Source organism: Pseudoliparis swirei, chromosome 2 (assembly GCF_029220125.1).
Source record: "Pseudoliparis swirei isolate HS2019 ecotype Mariana Trench chromosome 2, NWPU_hadal_v1, whole genome shotgun sequence".
In the NCBI taxonomy this organism is placed as follows: domain Eukaryota; kingdom Metazoa; phylum Chordata; class Actinopteri; order Perciformes; family Liparidae; genus Pseudoliparis; species Pseudoliparis swirei.
The window spans coordinates 20,808,639-20,831,195 of NC_079389.1; the positions used below are offsets into that span (position 1 = coordinate 20,808,639).

Here is a 22,557-nt window from a genome sequence, read left to right on the forward strand (position 1 = left end):
GCAAAACCGTCATTACATGTGACGAGAGTATTATAGAAACACCAAAGAGGCGAACAGACCGCGGAGCGATCGTCTTCGTGCGACGCATCGCTGCGAGAATCAGATATTTTTGTATTTTTGTTTCATTCACTCATCAATGAAGTCCATTACTCTCTGTTTATACGTGCGTGTCCGGAGAAAAGCGGCAGTTAACGTCCTCATTTCACAGAATTATTTCCACGGTGTTCATTTCACGGCGTTCAACGCGCCCCCGATGTGACCGGGTAACTGTTTCCAGGTCAATGTCAAACAAGGTCGGAAGTCACCGCTGGAGAGAAAGGCAGCCGGGGTTGACCGAGTGGCCTGTCTGGATATTCTAAAGTTGAAGGAAAAGGGAATCTACGTGTTGTTTACTTGTAATAGCAGCAGAATTAAAAGATTTTGAAAAAAAATCTCTGTCTTTCCGAGCGTGTCTTTCCCTCTAAATTCGGAGTTATTTGATTATCAATATCTCGTCTAAAATAGCTACCGGTGACGTGCGAGCCCTGCCTGTGTGTGTGTGTGTGTGTGTGTGTGTTCCTGGCCTGCTGAGATTCATTAATAATGAATGCAGAGAGCAGAAGGCTCTGGATGGAAGCTCTAAGAGCTTTTGACACACACAAGATCATGGAGGACAAACAGACCGAAGCGGGCTCGGAGCCCGAGACGCTACGTCCGCGTTAGCGGGGGGGGGGGAATTAAGCCCCGTACGTGATTCTGCGAAGTGACCCTTCCCGTAACGCTCCGCTTCACCTGCAGAGCGACCGACGTGAGAGACGTGGTTTTGCATTCTGCCGGCGATCGTGAAGAACAGATCCGGCCCGTTCCGACGCGTCCAAGAGCAGCCGGCGAATGTTCAGATCGTAAAAGGTATCAACTAGAATGGGCACTCGGTAGAGCGCATACCTTCGCATATCACAAGATTGGGCATTGAATTATGAACATTCTGGCATTAGTTGCATGCCAATTGGATAGAAATTTACCGTGCTATGGTAAAAAGAAGATTTGTACCTTTTCATGACCTTGACCTTTGGCCCGATCGATCCCAACATCTAATCAAATGGTCCCCGGATAATAACCAATCATCCCACCAAATTTCATGCGATTCAAAGAAGATTTGGACCTGTTCATGACCTTGACCTTTGACCCGATGGATCCCAAAATCTCATCAAATGGTCCCCGGATAATAACCAATCATCCCACCAAATTTCATGCGATTCGATTTAATACTTTTTGATTTATGCGAATAACACGCAAGCATACAAATAAATACACGGGGATCAAAACATAACCTTCCGCATTTTCAATGCGAAGGTAACTATCGAAAGAGGTTTAGTGGAATGAAGCGTGCTTTTGCAACTTCCTGCCTCCGCGAGCGTCTCTTTGTTTTCAGTTTGATCCAAAAACTCATTCGTGGACATTTTCCAATTATTTTTTTCCATTATAAAAAACAAAACAATTCACGACATAAAAACAAAGAACAGCGTCGCCAGTCGAATATATCACAGTGACATGCATCTAATTATGGAATTGAATCCAGAGCGGTCACTCAAATGAGTAAAACCCACACACACACAAACACACACACACGTCTCATTAAAACCTTTTACAATTCCTCATAAACTTGAAGTGCTTTGCGCCATCACCGGCGTACTCATCATGCTGTCAGAGCCTTTACAATAACTCTCCGCTCATGCTTATTCATGATTTCTTTAATACGGGGACGAGTTAGAGTGCTCTTCAGATGAAGACGTCTGCGTCAGACAGATGAAGAGGCGGCAGCTCAGCCGGTAGGGGACACGTGAAGGGAAATCATGTGATGTAAATGTCACGGGATTTGTATTATGCAACGTTAAAAAAACACAACGTCTGGAGCCGGTGTTTGGTTTGTCCGTTCAGGGCCACCGTAGAAACCTGCGCGGTGAGGATCTATCTAGCTAACGGAAAACAGAAAGGATTATTAGTTTCAGATAATAATAAATAAACCATATTCCATTCCTACTATTATTATCCACGCTGCTGTGATTTTTGAAATTTCCCCACTGTGGGACGAGTAAAGGAATATCATATCATATATCATATACAAATAGATCCACTGACATGCCACCTACTGGCCCTTTAAATGTATTTAACACACACGTCTGAATCCTGCATCGTCGTGTGGCTCATGTTTCGACTCCGTTAAGAGTTTTTGGAACTCTGTCGTCCCGGAAAACGAACATCAGCTTGAGATAATCGGTTAAAAGAGGCCAAGGGGGCGGTAACACATGGACATTCATGGAACTACACACACGCCGCTGCAATGAGATCACACAGATGAAGACTGAGGACGGATGTACACTACCGCTCAAAAGTTTGGGGTCATCCAGACAATTTTGTGTCTTCCATGAAAACTCACTTTTATTTATCAAATGAATTGAAAATTGAATAGAAAATATAGTCAAGAAATTGAGAAGGTTAGAAATAATGATTAATATTTGAAGTATTAATTTTGTTCTTCAAACTTCAAGCTCAAAGGAAGGCCAGTTGTATAGTTTATATCACCAGCATAACTGTTTTCAGCTGTGCTAGCATAATTGCACAAGGGTTTTCTAATCAGACATTAGTCTTCTAAGGCGATGAGCAAACACAATGTACCATTAGAACACTGGAGTGATAGTTGATGGAAATGGGCCTCTATACACCTCTGGAGATATTTCATTAGAAACCAGACGTTTCCACCTAGAATAGTCATTTACCACATTAACAATGTATAGTGTGTATTTTTGATTAATGTTATCTTTATTGAAAAAACAGTGCTTTTCTTTGAAGAATAAAGACATTTCTAAGTGACCCCAAACTTTTGAACGGTAGTGTATATATATATGACCGAAGATGCGGAAAGGGAGGACGTGGTGTAAGCGAGCGTTGTTTCCAGCTCCGCACACACCGCCCTTCAGTCCGCGAACAAAGCGGCTCGCACACGGAGGAGGCCGCTCGCCCGCCGACTGCGCCGCGTTTGATATCGAGCGCGCGAGGCGCTGCGTATTCACGCACATCAGATAAAAGTCATTACGCTCTTCTCACTCTTACAAACAGTCCACCACAAAACACACACACACATCCTCTGTGTACACAGCCGCATCAGCAAATTAGCTGAATAAAGAGCCTCTTTTTTTTGTGCCTTCTCCTTTGAGTGGCTAATTAGCCATCAGAGCCCGCTGCGTGGAGAGAGCGAGATCCATCAAGAGGTAGAGCTTCAAAGAGCAGTTTATGGCAGCCCGAGCACTTTAATTAGGAACTATTTGTACGAGCGGGCCAAGAGAGAGACAGAAAGAGAAGGAGAAACACATCATTTGGAGCCAAAAGCTGTATCATGTTGAGGGAAAACAAACACTCTGTAACGCGCACACGGATGAAGAGAGACGGGATGGAACTAAAGAGGATGAGAGTCGAGCAGACGAGATGCAGGCGAGGGGAAACCAGCGGAGGAAGACTGAGGACGGATCTACGTGAACCCCCGAGCCGACTGTAGACTGAAAATTCAAAAATGTTATATCATGATCATTTTCAAGTTCATACTTGTATTTTGCATTTATCCGAGAACATTTTCACATGCTTTAAAGTTCACTGAACACATTATCTGTCATACTGTTTGTCTGAATATACCTGGATTCACCCTCTGGCTGAAACACTTGGGTTTTAGAGTGTGTCTGTCTCTTTAAGACCCGCCTCCCAATCTGCTCTGATTGGCTGGCCCCTTTGCAAAGGTGGTTCTTAAGCAGTGGGTGGAGATACTGAGATGGGCGTGATAGTATATAGTATATTCTTATAGATTAGATTAGATTTAGGATGGTTATTTGTGTTTTTTGTTTGTTTGTTTGGTTTGTGGTGCGATGTCTCCCGGACTCTGTCAGTAAGTTCACACATATAAATAGTAATAATAATACGTTTAATTCATATAGCGCTTTTTAAAGTACTCAAAGACACTGTACAAGCATTAAAATCATTATAAAAGAGATATACACTGCTGTTCAAAAGTTTGGGGACACTTAGAAATGTCTTTATTTTTCAAAGAAAAGCACTGTTTTTTCAATAAAGATAACATTAATCAAAAATACACACTATACATTGTTAATGTGGTAAATGACTATTCTAGGTGGAAACGTCTGGTTTCTAATGAAATATCTCCATAGGTGTATAGAGGCCCATTTCCATCAACTATCACTCCAGTGTTCTAATGGTACATTGTGTTTGCTAATCGCCTTAGAAGACTAATGTCTGATTAGAAAACCCTTGTGCAATTATGTTAGCACAGCTGAAAACAGTTATGCTGTTGATATAAGCTATACAACTGGCCTTCCTTTGAGCTTGAAGAACAAAATTAATACTTCAAATATTAATCATTATTTCTAACCTTGTCAATGTCTTGACTATATTTTCTATTCAATTTTCAATTCATTTGATAAATAAAAGTGAGTTTTCATGGAAGACACGAAATTGTCTGGATGACCCCAAACTTTTGAACGGTAATGTATACAAAGTACCGATTATAGCAATTATACACATTATGAGGTCACGAGAAATGTTTGATAAGCTTTTTCGTTTCGCGAGGATGACGTGTTCAGCGGCGACCCTTTCTCTTGACTTTCTGAACTAATGAGGCAAAAGAGTGAAACGCATGAATCTGTGAAGTCATTATAGGTCAAATAAAAGGGAAAGTGGCAGAGCCAGAGGAGGGGACTAATATTCCAAGAAGAACAAAAATTAGGGGAAATCGACAGTGCGGAACGGTACATGCTCCGAAAGTGGTGTTAACTTAAGGCGACAGTTGATTTGCTTTTATCAACAAGTAATTTAAAAAACATGGGTATTAATCTGCTGTGATCGACTGCGTGATCTTCTAGTTTTGGACTTCTCACCGGCGGGGGATGGGATCCCACTCGGCCACGAGAGCTTTAGCGCGTTGTCGGCTGACGAGGTTGCGGTCGATGTTCCAGTTCCTCCCCCAAAAGCTGTCGGACGGGGGTTCAGACCAGGGCTCTGAGTCAAGTTCTGTCAGAGCAACCAGAACCTCCCCAATAGATATGATTGGCCACGAATGTACAGAAGCACATGGACCGGAACGCATCGGCACTCTCGGCCGCCATCTTGGATCTTTCTGCTGGATGGCGACCACCTGGACCCGCCTCAATACCAGTGAAACCAGTGCTGTGCTGTTGTAGCCCAACAGCTTTACAGCAGCTCAAGACATCAGGGGTGTCTTAAGATGGTCCTAACACGCCTACAGGAATCTTAAATCATATGAATGTGCGACTGTGGGTCAGTGGGTAGCAGGTCCGTCTTACAATGAGGGGGTTGGAGGTTCAATCCCCGCCCTAGTCGATGTGTCTTTGAGCAAGACACGAGTTGCTCCCTGCAGCTGCGTCTACGGTGTATGAATGTGACATTATTATAAGACGCTTTGGATAAAAGCGTCAGCTAAATGTCATGTAATGTTATTTGAAGATTCAATATAATTGGTTTCACTCCAAGATGTCTATGCTTTGCCATATTCCATTTTTCTTTCTTTAAAAAAAATGGTTATTGGTATACATCGGCCATCATCAATGCATTTTGTTTCTTTAAATAAAAAAATAAAAAATGTATATATATATATTTTTAACTCACGCACACACACGCACATACACATTTTCTTTAATTTCTTTGTTTCTTTTTTCACAATACTCTGACTCTATGATGTTATGTCCACTGTTTCGTCGTCCTCTAGGTGTTATGTCTATGTATTGTCTTTTGTCTTATAGTAAAACAATTTTTTTTTAAAATGGTTCTCTACAATCCACTCATCAGACAACATTGCCACTGAAAACTGAACTTGAAGGTCCAAATCTCTACTGACTATAATAATCCGTTCTCTTCTCGGTCTGAAGGCGTGCGACTCGATTAAAGCTGCTGCTGGTCAGCTACAGAGGTGGAGTTTCCAGAAGGAAGAACCTCTTCCTGCCGCTCGTGGAAAGAAACCAGGATGACCTCAAGTTGAACTTGCGAGATTGTGTTTCTGAAAGTGAAGCACACAGTCGGCCTGACATTAAAAAACTATTCTACGTGACAATAACATCTGAATTTACCGGTTTGGGGTTTAGAAATCAGGCAAAGACTGTGTAATGCGCATTTCAATGAAGGAGGAAAAGATCAATCAATACACATGATAATTAATCAAAAGTGCACCAGAGAAAGCAGATCTACGCCAGACGTTTCCGCATTGTGCGATCGCATTAATAACCCACATTGTCTCGCCACGACGTCGTTGGTTGAACTTGGTTCGTACTTGTTTGCGTAAGCCCACGTCACATTTTATTTCACGGGAATAAAGTCACGGTTGGATTTTGATTCGAACATTTCGTATTTTCCTCGGCCCATATTGTTAAACAGGTGCAACGTCTGGTCCTGGGTTTGAAAAAGGCGTTTTTAAATATCATCTCGACTTTTAACGCAGGCATCTCTGCATGTTCTCGTGTCACGGTTTTTTCACACACCTTCTCACGAACGAAAACGTGAAAACACACGAAACCAAACATCACAACGGCGTTAAATACACGGACTCTGCCGGATTCGAACACCAAGTCTAAAAACACACACACACACACACAGAGACAAACCGTCACGACGACTCGGCTTTGTGTGACACTCAGCGGGGATGAAGACGCCGACACACAACACCACATTGCTGGCATGACATATAGGGGGGGTCTGAAGGAGAAAGTGGGCGGAGCTTCTATAAAAGAGGTTCATGGGGACGAGACCAGGTGGAAGAACGAGGTCTCTGGGATCTCTCGGACATTCTGAACACGGCTCGGTCCAGGGCTGCAAAAACACTTATATTGTCATCACTTATCAAAGAGATTTTCTTTCCTTGCAATTAACCAATTAATGACTTAGTCTGTAACACAACGTTTTAAAGGTGGTTGCCATTAAATGTCTAATGAGCTTTGCAATCATATATACTTCATCTTAAAATCAGATATGTCTATCACCATTAAACTTCCCCAGCTCATTACGTTTTACATTCAGACAATCATTTAGTTTCACATTTTTGGATTTAGCCGGATTTAACATTCTAGTTTTATTTTCTTGATGTATTAGAGTCACAGGTTTCTTCAGAGGGAATGTCAGATATCTTTATATGAGTCCATCAATCTGAACATACAGTCAACAGCCATAAAGAATCCATTTCCATTTAAATGTTGTATGAATCCGGTTATGAATGATACATGAACAAACCCCTCTGTGGAAGCTTTCAGAATATAGATCGGAAAGAACCTGGAAAGTTTGGTGATCGTGAGAGCGGCTGGAGTGGAATATGATTTAGAGAAATCTGCATTTGAGGATATGCAGGTAAGATATCTTAACAAATGTACTATATCACCAGGATAGTTAATTTTTACAAGTTAAATTTGTTTGTATTGCAGGTTTTTTAATATGCTAATGAGACATTATCTAATGCTATATTTTTTTGAATTTAGGATAAATCTACAGACACATATAGATAAAATAGTAAAATATTCACCTAAATGTGCATTTTGGACGTCGTATTTCCACGAGTCGGTCAATCTTTAACATTAAGAATAATTTTTTTTTGACAAGGACGTTCAGAAGACAATTCAGGAAAATCTAGCAATATATTGATGTGAATGATGAAAATTAATTCCTTAGGACACGGGCAACAAATGTTGAGAAGTAAAGCCGGAGACGTGTGTCCCGACTTTAACTGTCGAGACTGTAGTAATTAAAAAGCTAGTAGCTAATTAAAAAGCAGTGTGCTCAAGAGACAAAGAAAGACGATTAGCCAATGAGAGTGAGCGCACAGGAGTGAGAGCATGAAGAGCAGAGGCACTGAGATTTTACTGCTCACGTGCACACACACACACACACACACACACACACACACACACACACACACACACACACACACACACACACACACACACACACACACACACACACACACACACACACACACACACACACACACACACACACACACACACACACACACGGAGCATCAACTCCGACCTCCAGCCACAGCCGATGAAATTTTAATCAACAGTCTCTGATGGAGGAGAGCACTCAGACTCCCCTGCTGTGTAAATGCTCTCTCTCCACCCCGTCTCTATTCTCTCCATCTTATCATGCCTCTGAGCACCCACCTCCCTCCCTCCTCCCCCTCCCTCACCTCCATAAACACCCCCTCCCTCCTCTACTTTCTCTTCATTGCACACACACTTTGTCATTCACAAAGCGAAGGGTCGCCCGCTCCTCTTCCTCCTTCTCATTCACTTTTGTATCTTTCACATTTTCACCTCTTCGTCTTTCCCTCCCCCCCCTTTCTTATCTTTCTCTCTCTTCCATCTCTTCTCATATCTTCCTCTGTTGTTCAGTGCATCAGCTGACGCTTCTTATCAGCACGATAAACTATAGAACCATTGTTTCCCCTCCATTACCTCACATAAGAATGATTGTGTTCAGAGCTGATCTTAAAGATGAACATTACAATCTAGCTGATAGATGTTAGAATGGACAGTGGTTGCATTTATGTTGCTGGATTCATTTTCACACTCACGTCTCCACAGAGAAATAATACACACATTAAAACACGCCTCTAGCCTGACGGGTGGCAATGGCGTCTCAGTCGGATTGTCTCAAGGCGGTTTTATTTCATTTTGCAGTCTGTGTTTTGTTATTTTACTTGTTCAATTGGGAGCTGAGCGATGTTGCCGAAAAAATAATCACGACATGTAAAATGTTTGAAAATCAGATACAAACAGAAGCAGCGCTAACAGTGCTTGAAGCGCTAACAGTGCAAGAAGTGCTAACAGTGCTAGAAGCGCTAATAGTGCAAGAAGCTCTAACAGTCCTAGAAGCGCTAACAGTGCAAGAAGTGCTAACAGTGCTAGAAGCGCTAACAGTGCTAGAAGCGCTAACAGTGCAAGAAGTGTAACAGTGCTAGAAGCGCTAACAGTGCAAGAAGCGCTAACAGTGCTAGAAGTGTAACAGTGCTAGAAGCGCTAATAGTGCTAGAAGCGCTAACAGAGCTAGAAGCGCTAACAGTGCTAGAAGCGCTAATAGTGCTAGAAGCGCTAACAGTGCTAGAAGCGCTAACAGTGCTAGAAGCGCTAACAGAGCTAGAAGCGCTAACAGTGCTAGAAGCGCTAATAGTGCTAGAAGCGCTAACAGTGCTAGAAGCGCTAATAGTGCTAGAAGCGCTAACAGTGCTAGAAGCGCTAACAGTGCTAGAAGCCCTAATAGTGCTAGAAGCGCTAACAGTGCTAGAAGCCCTAATAGTGCAAGAAGCGCTAACAGTGCAAGAAGCGCTAACAGTGCTAGCAGCGCCTCCAAAGACAAAATGTTACAACAGAGACATTTCCCAGAAGACACTCACTCATCCTCTCACTCTCTCTCTTTCAATCACACACACACACACACTCCATCTTCACTGTCCACGGTTATTAAATACAAGGACATCAAATTAATTAGTCAGATGCACGCAGACATACACACAAACACACACACAAACACATACACACACACACAGAGACACACAGAGCTCTAAAAAGACAAGTAGTCATAAGCAGCAGGTACAGCATTTTAATTTAAGTCATAATTTAAAACTGCTTAACCAGGCTTAGGCCTACGGACATTCTCTCTCTCTCTCTCTCATGCTGTCCTTCTGTGTGTGTGTGTGTGTGTGTGTGTGTGTGTCTTCCGCCATTTCGTTAATTGGCTGAGATGGAGGGATCTCTCTCTCTCTCTCTGTGTCTGCAGGTCATTTGTAATGTCGGACGGCCTGTCCTCCGCCATGAGGCATTTGTCCAGCCGGGAAAAAATGATGCTCTAACTGTCTACACATCACATCCAGACACAAACACACGCACATACACACACACACACACATTTGACCTTTAATCTAGCTTGGACATGAGTGGATCTTTCTAGAAACGCTTTAGTTTCCTTTAGTTTTGCATCACACAGGAGTCCTATTTTGCAATATGAAAAATCAAAGCATTGTTCACAACTGTTGAAGGAATCTTCCATCTGAGACATGGTGTACGGTGTTTTCTTCTGTATCTATTAGGACTTCAACAAAAACTGAACTTTATAACCCTTAAGATATGATTCAAAAACATCTGCGTACACAAAGCAAATTAATATATTGAAGAAAAATGTGTATTGTCTTCATTTTCTCGTATAAAGCACAGTTTTCCAACGCTACCCAGCCCTCGCTGCTGCTATAGCAACTGATGATTCTTTGAGACATTTTCACTGCAATGAAATACGTCAGTTTAGCATTTTGTTCAGTTTGAATAGTTCCATGTGATTTAATTAATCCTCCCATGCGTTCTTGTTTACGACCTATTGTTTTGTTTCCTTTCAGTATTCTGCTGCAGTGGGTTTATTTCCCCACAGGGATCATTAAAACCCGGTCTCGTCTAATTTGAAAATAAAGCGTGTGAATAAATCTCGTCAGTGTTTTCCTTCTCATGTAAATACAGTTTCCGGCAGCCAGAGTGCATTTGGGATACTCGAAGCGCCGAGTGCTTTCCACTCTGAGTGCTTTTGTACACTTTCACTCACACCACGAGTTTGAGAGCCACGAAGTAAAGCCGGACAATAAATGCTTGACTTTAGGAGAACCGTTGACTCTGAAACTGAAATAGAAGTAAATGTGAGGGGTAGAGAGACACTTCTGCCAAGTGGTTTGGCATGCAGTTCCTGATGAAGGACAAAGAAGGACAAGCAAATAAAGTACGTGACGATGACGGCCGGCTTGTAATTCACAAACTCATTCAACTCATTCGCATTTCACAGGCGGTGGATTCTTAAACAAGGGGAGGCGGTTGGGTCAGACCATGATCCCCGTTCCTCGGATTATTTTCAGGATAAGATTAGATGAGTCAGGTCAAGTTTGGCAAAATCACCATAGCGACACATCCATAAACTTGAACCTGCGCAGGCTAATTTAAGTTAGCTGGATAAGCTTGCAGCTCCTTTCCTCAGAGATGCCGTTGATGAAGGAGCGATATTAGTTATTAACCTTTTAGATCGCCAAGATCCGTGATCACGTCACGATGACTTCCTATACGAGCGCCGTGGATTCTGCCCACAAAGAATCATTAACTGACCTTCTGAAGCCATCAAATTGCCCAAACAAGGCAAATTTCGTCAATCGAAAAAAAAATCACAGCATTAATGTGCAGGTAGTTATGAAATAATTTTCCTCAAATTACATTCCTATAAAAACAGTCATATGTCTTTGACGATAGGGGTCATGGACCTTGCAATTGCCTGCTGTAGTCTACTCACATACAATACCCATGAACTGTAAAATACTAATATACTTTACAATATCCATGTAGTGTACAATACTCACGTACTGTACAATACCCATGACATCATAGATGAACTGTGACTCCACCTGCCTCATAACAAATGTTGAGGCCCCGTCCACGACTTCAAAATATAGTAGAACATGATTAAGGTGGACTCATGATAAGAATTGAGAGAATCAAACAATAATTCTTTTCACTGCTCTAATTGATTGAATTTCTGATTATAAATAATATATACATGCTGATCCGCCCATACACAAATTTATTCATACATATATTCAACTCCTAGTTATATTTGGTAATTTACACATACATGTATATACACATGAATAGTACATGATACTTAGTTAGGCTGACCAGACGTCCTCTTTTCCCCGGACATGTCCTCTTTTTGAGACCTAAAAAATGCGTCCGGCAGGGATTCCAAAAACGTCGGGATTTTGCTTCGGCGGATATTTGTGTTTCTCTGGGTCTTTCACAAACTAGTTATTACCCCTTACAAGTTTTGGAAATGGTATCTCCCTTACATTCCACCTTCTTGCGCGAGCTCTGACTGTAGAGAGAACAGTCATTGGTCGACCGATCTCAGGGTTGCCAGATACACGATAATTATCCTCCAAATACGACCATTTTGAGCCTTTGGTACGATACTTCACCATCTCCAATCCGGCAACACTGAGCACCTTGCCGCCTCCACTAGTTCGTTGTTGTTTGTGCGGCATACTATAAACTACTACCAGGGCCGCCGCTCTCATAGCGCACTACGCGCTGTGCGTAGGGCACCAAGTCCTGAGGGGGCTCCACAAAATAGGCAACTAAAAAATCCTCATAGTTATAATAATTATAATGCCGATATTATTTCAGTCTAGAAATATTAGGCACCTTTTAGGCATGTACAGGACTGTCTCAGAAAATTAGAATATTGTGATAAAGTTCTTTATTTTCTGTAATGCAATTTAAAAATTATTAAATATTAAAAGAATAAAAGGCTTGCAATATTTCAGTTGATTTGTAATGAATCCAGAATGCATGACATTTTTGTTTTTTTAATTGCATTACAGAAAATAAAGAACTTTATCACAATATTCTAATTTTCTGAGACAGTCCTGTATATCACAAAACAGGCAGAACAAGAGAGATGTTTAATCGCTCAGCACCCCCCCCCCCCCCCAGACGAAGTGCCCTCTTTTTCACAAACTCAAATCTGGTCTCCCTAACTTAAGTGCATATAGTACTTATATCCTCAGAAGTATCTATCCCTCCTGGGACGGGGATCTCATATGTGTACCGACTGCAAAGCCCTCTGAGGCAAATTCGTAATTTGTGATATTGGGCTACATCAAATAAAGTGAATTGAATCTTTTACTTTGTATCAATTAGATCCAATTTGGGCTTGTTTTTATCTACTTATTCTGTAAGAGTTGAGATAATTATTTTCGCTTGCAAGATCTCATTGGATGATTCATTCCATTAAGCCGACTGCCAGAAGGCACATTTAAAGAAATATAATTGGATAGATTGGGCTGATGAGGCACTTAAAATTAGCCGATACATTTTCCAAACACTTGTGCAGCGTTCACACCAAAAGAGTTAAGAGTAGATTCCATGAAAGTCAATGCACGGACGAGAATGGATGCGAATGAAGCACATTTTCATCCGAGCTGTGTGATGTTATGTATAAATATATAGAAATGATATTAATGTTATGAACCCAAACACGAGGGCGTTTGATGTTCCAACGTTTGTGGGATTTCCACAACAAGTATAAAGCAAAAATAGTGGTTGTTTCTTCCATGGTGGACGGCGGGAAGTATAACTGTTTCCACTGAGATAAGCCACGCCCCCCTCTCCATTTAGTCGGGGGAGTAAACTGACGCAAGTAAAGCGTTGCGAATATTAGTGTGAATGCAGCATTACTCATTTAACTTGTCTGATATGTCCCCATGCTTCTTGACTAGCCCTCACAGAGGTGTTAGATGGTCATGATTATGGTCTGGAATTCCTCATATGCGTTCATGATCATCTCCTGCTCCTCAGCGGAGAAAAAATAGGCTTTTCCTTTCAGTTAATTTGACATTGTGCTGTTAAAAAATCATGTTTCCGTGATCGGTCACGCGCCACTCTCCTGATGACTGAAGTCTGCTTTGAATTAACAAGATTGTTAGAGCGCTGATCAGCCTTTGAGAAACCGAGATAGCCTGACTTCAATCATAAGGTTAATTTAAGATGAATAATCGGACATTTGATCGACTCCACGTACGAGGAACGGGGCCCTGGTCTACATATACCAACCTGCACCACCGACCAGAGTGAGTTAGTCAAACAAACACATGACTCGCTAACAGGAGACACGTGTTGTTGAGTAACTGTGGAGTTTCTCTGTCTCGATGCACTGAAAGTGTACAAAAGCCCTCAAAGTGGAATACTGGACATCATTCGTTCACAAAATGGTTTTAAGATCATTCATGATGTGTTTTCAGTAACGAAGCGGCATTGTTGCCTCAACCTAGCGTTAGCTTGTTTCTGCGGTAGGCTAATGCACTATTAAGAGGTTGTGGTAATTTAACATATTTCTGTGAAGTCTTGTTGAATTTTTCTCCAGACACATAATATTGTTTAATATACAAAACTAAAGGACATAAGTGGGTTCCGGACCGTTGGGTTTCCATTGGTAGCTAAACCTCAACAGCTCCTATTGTTATGTTCATTTACTTGGAATCATGCATTTGGACACTGAAGAAGTGAAGCGGTACCGGCACATCACAGGTTCCCTGAAGGTTGCTGAGTAATCATTTGGACTTATTGCCCAGACCTGACGCATAACAAGACAAGGACACATAGGCCTACAAGGGTCCACCGTCATGCCGGCCTGCCCATCAGAAGACCGGCTTGAACCTAAAGACCAATATCGCTGTTGGTATTGCAACACTCACTATTAACTATTATCGTAATACAAAATCTGCTGTTTTAAAGAATGGAAATATTGTACTTTTTTCATCACAACTCCTATTACAATTAGGAACTGCCATCCATCTCTCAAAAAACACAAGAAAAGAAAACTACGAACAAACTGGATGACAATGCTCAGAGGTTTGCGCCGCTTGGGGGAAGCCTTTTCATATTTTCAGCCATAACAACTTGCACTTTTATATTGTAAATACTTAATTTGTTCATAATTCATAACTATTTAGGATCTTGTGATTTGGGTCTTTCAAATCAATAATCTGTCTGTGGTGGTTCTGTGGGTCAAGTTGCATCTGAATGTAAAGAGCAACTCTTAATACCATTAGTGAAGGGATGGATACTTACGGCCGAGTTTTAATGATAAAACTCAACAAGAGAAAACAAATAGACACTATATTAACGCCCGTGTGATTTTAAACACCGGAGATCCAAATGTCACGACACGCCTAACATCACATACCATACGCAGGTGTCATAACTGAGGGGACAAAGGACTCGCTGGAGCTAATCAGTCAACCGATATGTTTTTTTGTTTTATTTCCCAAACAAAGAGTATTTTTCTGAACCCTTCTTGTTCCTATTCCTCGAACATAATTGCTATTAGCTCAGGAGTCACGCCAATTAGAAAACCAATCGGTCTGAAATGCTGTTATCATGAGAGGCCACCGCACAAGGTCTCGGTAACACCAGCGTTAATGTGTAAAAAGCTACATTTCTGACAAAAATTAATTTGTTTAAATTGTGATTGGTGGATTTTCCCGGCGGAGACAAAGGCAATTTGAGCTTTGACAGAGAGTTCAATGGCACGGAAATAACGAAAGATTATATATCGTCTGTGTCTCAAGTTCCAATTTCATACAACCCTGCCATGGACTGCCCAAGTGAAGAGTCATAGCATTTAGTGAGACAGCATTGGTTGGACAGGTCAAATACATTCCCTTGAATCGACAGCATTTGGTCACTGAATTACAACATCACCGATTTGAGTTTCAGCATTCATGTTGCTGTCTACTCTTGAACTCAAGGCTCTGGCTACGAAGATAGGAAAAGAAAAGTCTCTACATTTAGTTTGTTCCGATCCAAATCAGTGGACTGGGGTCGAAGCGACAACTTAAACACAGGAAGACGGTCCTGAAGAAGGTCTCATCTGCTCATCGTACTCTACCACTGGTCCAGGAATCTGCTCATCTCTATGAACACACGCAACTGGCTATGGGAGCCTTTGAGTCTAAATTGTCGTTGGGGCGGATCGAGGTCGGATCCCGTTCCCACGGGAAGTCGCTAACGACCGGATAGAGAACACTTTCTCTAAAGGGTGTCGGTTCGACAGCTGTGCTCAGATCTGCCCAGACCAATTGCACCAAGGGGGAAAGCAACCCCGAGTTTGATTAAAGCATATTAAACCATACAGGTCATAAAATTGAAGCCATAACCACCAGGTACGTTCTGGGACTAGATTCAGCCCTTGACTTTGAGATGGAGGGGGAGGGGGGCTTTAATGTGGGCGCCCCAGAGGGCGTAACTCAATTTAATGCCAATACAGTGACTGTGGTATAAAGATGATCCGCTAATGCTGAAGACCTTCAAGACACTTTCGGATGTCTACCTGGTTGGTTTCTGAGCACTCCACCACTGCAATGAATCATGAGCAAGGCAGCAACATTTTCTCTTTGGCTAAAGTGAAGGTATGACCCTCCCCATTGCGCCCCGGATTGTTTTACCATTATATTCTCACCCTAATCCTAAACAAATTCAACCCCTCGTGCTCGAATCTAGCCAATCCAACCAACAAAGGCAACGAGTCCTAGTCTACCAGAGGCCGGGTAGGCCGGTTCATGCCTAAACTGAAGCAGGATTCAGAATTTAGCCCCCAGTGGGCGGGAACACTAATTCCAGTTTGTGATGTTCTCAATGAAAATGACAACGCCAATCAGGTTACAACCCGAACATGGGTCAGTCCAAATTGGGAGGGGCCACTCGTTAACCCCCTCAATATTTGAAGTTTTAGATACTCTAAGAGGCAGCCGTTCAATCGTTGCTGTGTGAGGCTAACAGACGTGCTGGCCAATAAAGTTACGACTGATATCAGAAACTAAAAACTCTGTGACCTCCGGCCGTTTCGGACTGGAATGGATCAGCAATTCGAAAAAGTCTTCCCGATGGCGAGTCCGCCCTCGATGATAACCTTGATGGAGTCCCCACAAACAGTTCATTTAATGTCAACAGAAAAACATTCTTGCCTTGAGGTCAATCATGAAATCCTTTGTTTTACTTGTGTTGAGATTGAAGTGGCCAACTTCATCACCTCTGAGGGTCAGATCCTCTTTGCAATTTGGGATAAGACCCTCAAGGGCAGAGCCATGTGGAATTTATTTTACGATGAAAGGACATTCGGTCATAGCCGCAGTCAGTTGTATAAAAGTTAATCAAGAAGGTGATATGGTTCCATTGAGAGCTTCTTCTTTCATAAAAATAATGTCAAACTTTATGATTCACTCTGACATACTGACGTTCCCAGTTGAGTATTGAAACCGATATTAGTCTTTTACTCCAAAGGTCCAGTGAATCACGTGTGTCCGGCTCATGTGTTACAGATGTGACGTGTTTGACTGACAGCAATTATTGTGTTGTTGTTGTTTTAATTTGTCTACATGCTGTCAGAACGACACAATCACAAGTAGATCTGGACGATGTGGACAAAAACAGGGGTAACTCTGTCTCAAGCTAATACGCTCACATCTCTCTCTCACACACACACACACACGGACTCACTAACCTCCCCTATCAGGCCTCTCTGCTCCCTCTCCCTTCCTAATTGACCATGAAAGTACCCCATAAATCGAGTTACCGCATTGTGCCTGTCTAGTCATATAAAAGTGCTTTAATGGTTCTGCTAGGAGCTCTGTTGGGAACATTAGGCAGAACTCTCCACATTCATTAGCCCATTAGCCTGTTTCAATATTGACACTGTCTCATTCGTCCCCTCCCCGTTGTCTGCCGGGGGCCCGAGACACTCCGGGACCGGGTCTGAAATCTGCCTCCTGGCTCTGCTTTGGTGCGGATCAATCTGCGCCGCTGCAGCGTTTGCTAAATGGTTCCCCATATCGCTTTGGGAATTGTTCTTGAAGCGGGATATCGGCGAGGCGCACGATGGATCATCGAATTGATCTAATCGTATCTGTAGCAGCCTGTAGTTTGATACTCGGATTATAAAAACGGACACTTTATTCATAATCATCGAAAGGTATTAAATGTCTAATGTCCCCTACATTTCCTCAATACTGATGAACAGGAGATGAAAGGACAAATAAATGTTTCCACTGTTTTACATTAGTACCAGATACTTTTTATAAAACTGGATTGACTTCATCCTGCAAATCTCACGTCGGCTGAATTAATCTGGTGTCCAACAGGGGTGGGAAACTAAAGTCAAAACATTTGCTGTCATTTAAGGGCAAAAAAACACAGATAAAAGGATGTCGGAATAACTACTGTATGGTGCAGACTTTGTAACGCGTTACTCCCAACACTGGTAATACCATGTGTAATACCATATGTAATACCATGAGTAATACCATAAGTAATACCATGTGTAATACCATGAGTAATACCATGTGTAATACCATAAGTAATACCATGAGTAATACCATGAGTAATACAGTAAGTTATACCATGAGTAATACCATAAGTAATACCATGAGTTATACCATAAGTAATACCATGAGTAATACCATAAGTAATACCATGTGTAATACCATGAGTAATACCATGAGTAATACCATAAGTAATACCATGAGTAATACCATGAATAATACCATAAGTACTACCATAAGTAATACCATGAGTAATACCATATGTAATACCATGAGTAATACCATGAGTAATACCATAAGTAATACCATAAATAATACCATGAGTAATACCATAAGTAATACCATGAGTAATACCATAAGTAATACCATAAATAATACCATGAGTAATACCATAAGTAATACCATGAGTAATACCATGAGTAATACCATAAATATTTGCGATTCCAGTGCCACTGAAGTGCTAATCTGTGTTTTAATCCAGATATAGTCTAAAGATGTGTTTTTAGTTTCCGGTGAAGGTGTAGAGACTTCCTGCTGTCCTGATGTCAGCGGGGAGCTCGTTCCACCAATGAGGAGCCAGGACAGCAACAACAAAAAAAGATTCACAATAGTTTCCTATCGTAATAGGGAATCTCGCCCTTTTCCCCCAAAACATACATTATGTCAGGAGGTTAAAACCAAAGAAAGATAACCGTATTGGATGGCTGACTCACTAACGAAGGCCAGCAGGTGTCGGTCCACTGTGCTTCGTGAAATCTCTTGACGAAGATAAAAAATCAAAGTTTAGAGAAAAAAGCTGCTGCCGCTTCGTCTTTTCTTTAATGTACACACAGTATATATAAAAATATGTCCGCAGGCAATTATCATTACTGCAGTACACACTGCGTGTGCCTCAAATAAACACATTTGAAAACATTACCAGAGAAGAAAGAGTGCAACGTCTGTATCCAGCAGCCACTGCACTGAACCCAACGAACCCGCCGAAGGAGAACATTATGCTAATGCCAGATATGAGACTGCAATTCTGCCAGCGAGCCAGAAGAGGAGGGCATGCAACACACACACACACACACACACACACACACACACACACACACTCACAGATTATATCTTCCATACAAATCCACAGGGGGGGGGGGGGGGGTTCTGGCTTTATTTAGGAGTATGAAAGACATACCGCGGCGTACGCATGGCAGCTGGTCCAATCATGATAAGTATGTATGCAAATTCAACATTTGATTACTTCTATACTCGTGCTTTGTGGAGTGAGGTGAGTTTTACTTCGGTATCAGCTGCTGTCAGCAGGTAGCGGTGCTCTGAATCCTTTTGAATCCGGGGAAACGCTGATATCACTGCTGCCTTTTCAACTACGTGGGACATTATGACAACCCGTCTACGACTGTGTGTGTATGTGTGTGTGTGTGAGATATGGAGTAGAAGCCTGTTTAAGGTCAGTCCAGATGTGTCGAGCATGGCCTTTACGCCCCCCCCCCCCCCCCCCCACTGCAGGGCCGGGTCCGCACCGCGTGACCAAGGAGTTCACGGACATTTTCTTTATGCGTCGTCTCGGTGTCACGGAAACGAAGTGAAAGCATCGGTCTCGGCCACCTGAGACCTGCAGCTACCGTCAGAGGGCAAGAGCCGGTGTTATATAAATACCGAAGCCTGGCCGCGTCGCCCTAATTCTGTGACCCCGCCACCCTGCCGCTGCTCCGGGAGATGCTGACTCGGCGGATGCCGGGTTCAGGTACATAAAGTATTCATGCCACTGGTTCTCTCTCCCAGAGTCGGAGGAACGGCTTTACAGAATGAATACAAAGAGGTTTAAACGAACCACAGTGAAATGTTTTTACGGTAAATTAATTTAAATTCGACGCGTGATCTGATTTATTGCACGCGTCGTCGTCGTACGAGAGGAAAAAAGTATCTTGAGCTACACAAAGAAGAGGTCGGTCTCGAGACGAAGACGAGCTGAGTACATAACACGCGTGAAGTGTGATCTGATGGCGGCGCTGCAGGAGAGATCACAGTCGGGAAAAGGCTTTAACCTCTGGGGAGCATGACATTGTCCATGTCGAGGAAATTCCATTATTACCTTCGCATTGAAAATGCGGAAGGTAATGTTTTGATCGCTGTGTATTTGTATGCGTGCGTGCTTGTTATTCGCATAAGTCAAAAAGCATTAAACCGAATCGCATGACATTTGGTGGGATGATTGGTTATTATCCGGCGACCATTTGATTAGATTTTGGGATCAATCGGGTCAAAGGTCAATGTCAAGGTCATGAAAAGGTCAACATGTTATTTTTTCCATAGCACGGTCAATTCTTATCCAATTGGCATGCAACTAATGCCAAAATGTTCATAATCCAATGCCCAATCTTGTGATATGCGAAGGTATGCGCTCTACCGAGTGCCCATTCTAGTTAGTATTCGAAACTGTCCCAGACCAACGGAGAAGGACATTTTCACTTGATGATGTCACGTGATGAAAGATTAGGAGATCCAACAACCGTTTGGGTTAATCCTCTGAGGACCATGCATATCCACGGAGCCTTTCAGAGGTTAATAGTGTTGCTGCCGTCGGGCGGCATAAACACGATCCATCAACGTCGCCGTCGTGCTTCCCTCGGCCGTCGAGCCCGACGGCATCGATCGCCTCGAACCGGGAGGCGGCGACGTGTAAATCACGACGTAAACAAGGAAATACGACGTGTTATTAATCCTCCCTCTACCGTTGCAGGTCCAACTTCCTGCCCCCCCCCCCCCCCCCCACACACACACACACACACGCCGGCAGAGAGCTCATCAGCTCGGCGATCTGTCGCTCATCGGCCGTTCCTCACTCGGCTAAGTGAGCTTTAGTTTAAATGTCTGCTCCCCTCAACAACAAGCTGGATGTTGATCACCCACACATCGGTCTGACGCTCTGCATGATGACCGTGTTTATATATGACGCGTACATGTGTGTGTGTGAGACACACATGCTGACTTTTACCCCCTGATGTATTCCTGGTATATTGCTGACAGCCTGCAGTCTGAAGAATGGATTCATTTAATGATTGCTGGGTGTGTGTGTGTGTGTGTGTGTGTGTGTGTGTGTGTGTGTGTCAGCAGTTGGCTAGTGTGCAAACAACAGCCGCCCCGCTGCTCACTGCAGTCGGTGGATCCACGCGTGGAGGTCACACAGCACCAAGGATCGGACAGCGTCCTCATGACCATATATTTTAGGGAGAACAGATGGAGGAGATTAAGTTGAACACGCGGGGCGGATCGACCCATTAATGATGACATCACCACATCTGTTTACCTTCGCACGCGGAGCTGAACCGATGAGAGCGATGCGCGACGTCGAGAAGTGGAAGGGAGACTTCATCGGGTGTCTTTTCACAATTTAAGAAGAAATAAGGTTTCCCTGCCATGATTGCAAAGGGCTTCAGCAACTACGCCACGGCCCTGCTGAGACTCCGCCCACTGCTGAGACTCCGCCCACTCCTCCTCTCTACCTCCATCTGCCTGATGGATCAGGAGGTCTGGATCGTGGAATATGCCGACTTCCAACTCTTCATCCACTCTGTCGTATTCATTGTGTTGTTCCTGTGTTTTAATTTGTGTGTAATGATTCCTTCTGGTCACATGACATCTATTGTTCTGTCCATCCTGGAGAGGGATCCTCCTCTGTTCTCTCCTGAAGGGTTCTTACCTCTTTCCCCCTGAAGGGTTATTTGGGAGTTGTTCCTGATCCGATGTGAGGTCAAAGGTCAGGGATGTGTATGTGTACAGATTGTAAAGCACTCTGAGGCTAATGTCTAATTTGTGAAAATGGGCTATACAAATAAACTGAACTGAATTCAGCAAAAGAAGGAGGAGGCTGTATTCTGTATTTTAGTGTCTGTTTTTTAGACACTAAGCTGGGGGGAGGACTAAGATGGACTTTGAGCGTGGACACGAAACTTCATCGACTCAAAGACCCTCGAAGTCGCGGCAATGTGTACAAATACGATTTGAGCAAATAAGCAAACGAGTAAACCGGTTAAGATAGAAATGTTTTTTAAAGTCTAGCAGGAAGCTAGAATAAATCTAACAACAAAGCCGAGCGTCGGATGTGTAAAAGGCGTCGATGCGGTTCACTGTGTCCTGTCAGTTACCAAAGCATGAGCGCTGAAGGGCGATGAAAAGACGTCGTCAGTGTTTGTTGACCGCGTGTGAACATGAAGAAGAACAAATTAAGAACAACTCTGAATAACCCAGAAACACCGACAGAGGTAAATAAATATAATCCAGAGTGGATGAAAAGAGAAGAAGACGACTCCGGTTCATATCGGAGACGTCTGGTTTCAATTCAGTCCGTTAGAAGTGTTCCAGACAACGTGTGTGTGTGTGTCTGTGTGTCTGTGTGTGTGTGTGTGTGTGTGTGTCTGTGTGTGTGTGTGTGTATGTGTGTCTGTGTATGTGTGTGTGTGTGTATGTGTGTGTGTATGTGTGTCTGTGTATGTGTGTCTGTGTGTGTGTGTGTGTGTGTGTGTGTATGTGTGTGTGTGTATGTGTGTATGTCTGTGTGTGTCTGTGTGTGTGTGTGTGTGTGTGTGTGTATGTCTGTGTGTGTCTGTGTGTGT

At 42.9% G+C, this 22,557-nt stretch overlaps 1 protein-coding gene across 2 annotated transcripts in view; it reads right to left on the reverse strand.

Moving 5' to 3' along the window:
• The window catches only part of klf7b (Kruppel like factor 7b), a 76,141-nt gene that overhangs the window by 32,956 nt on the left and 20,628 nt on the right, over nucleotides 1–22,557 (reverse strand). Inside the window, exon 1 of one of the 2 annotated variants that reach the window (XM_056423454.1) lies at nucleotides 21,252–22,154. The exons of the other annotated variant lie outside the window; for it this stretch is intronic. Coding sequence (XP_056279429.1) covers nucleotides 21,252–21,317 — 66 coding nt within the window. The 5' untranslated portion in view covers nucleotides 21,318–22,154. Of the gene's footprint in view, nucleotides 1–21,251; nucleotides 22,155–22,557 lie in introns of those variants that run through there. 2 annotated transcript variants of the gene reach the window in all.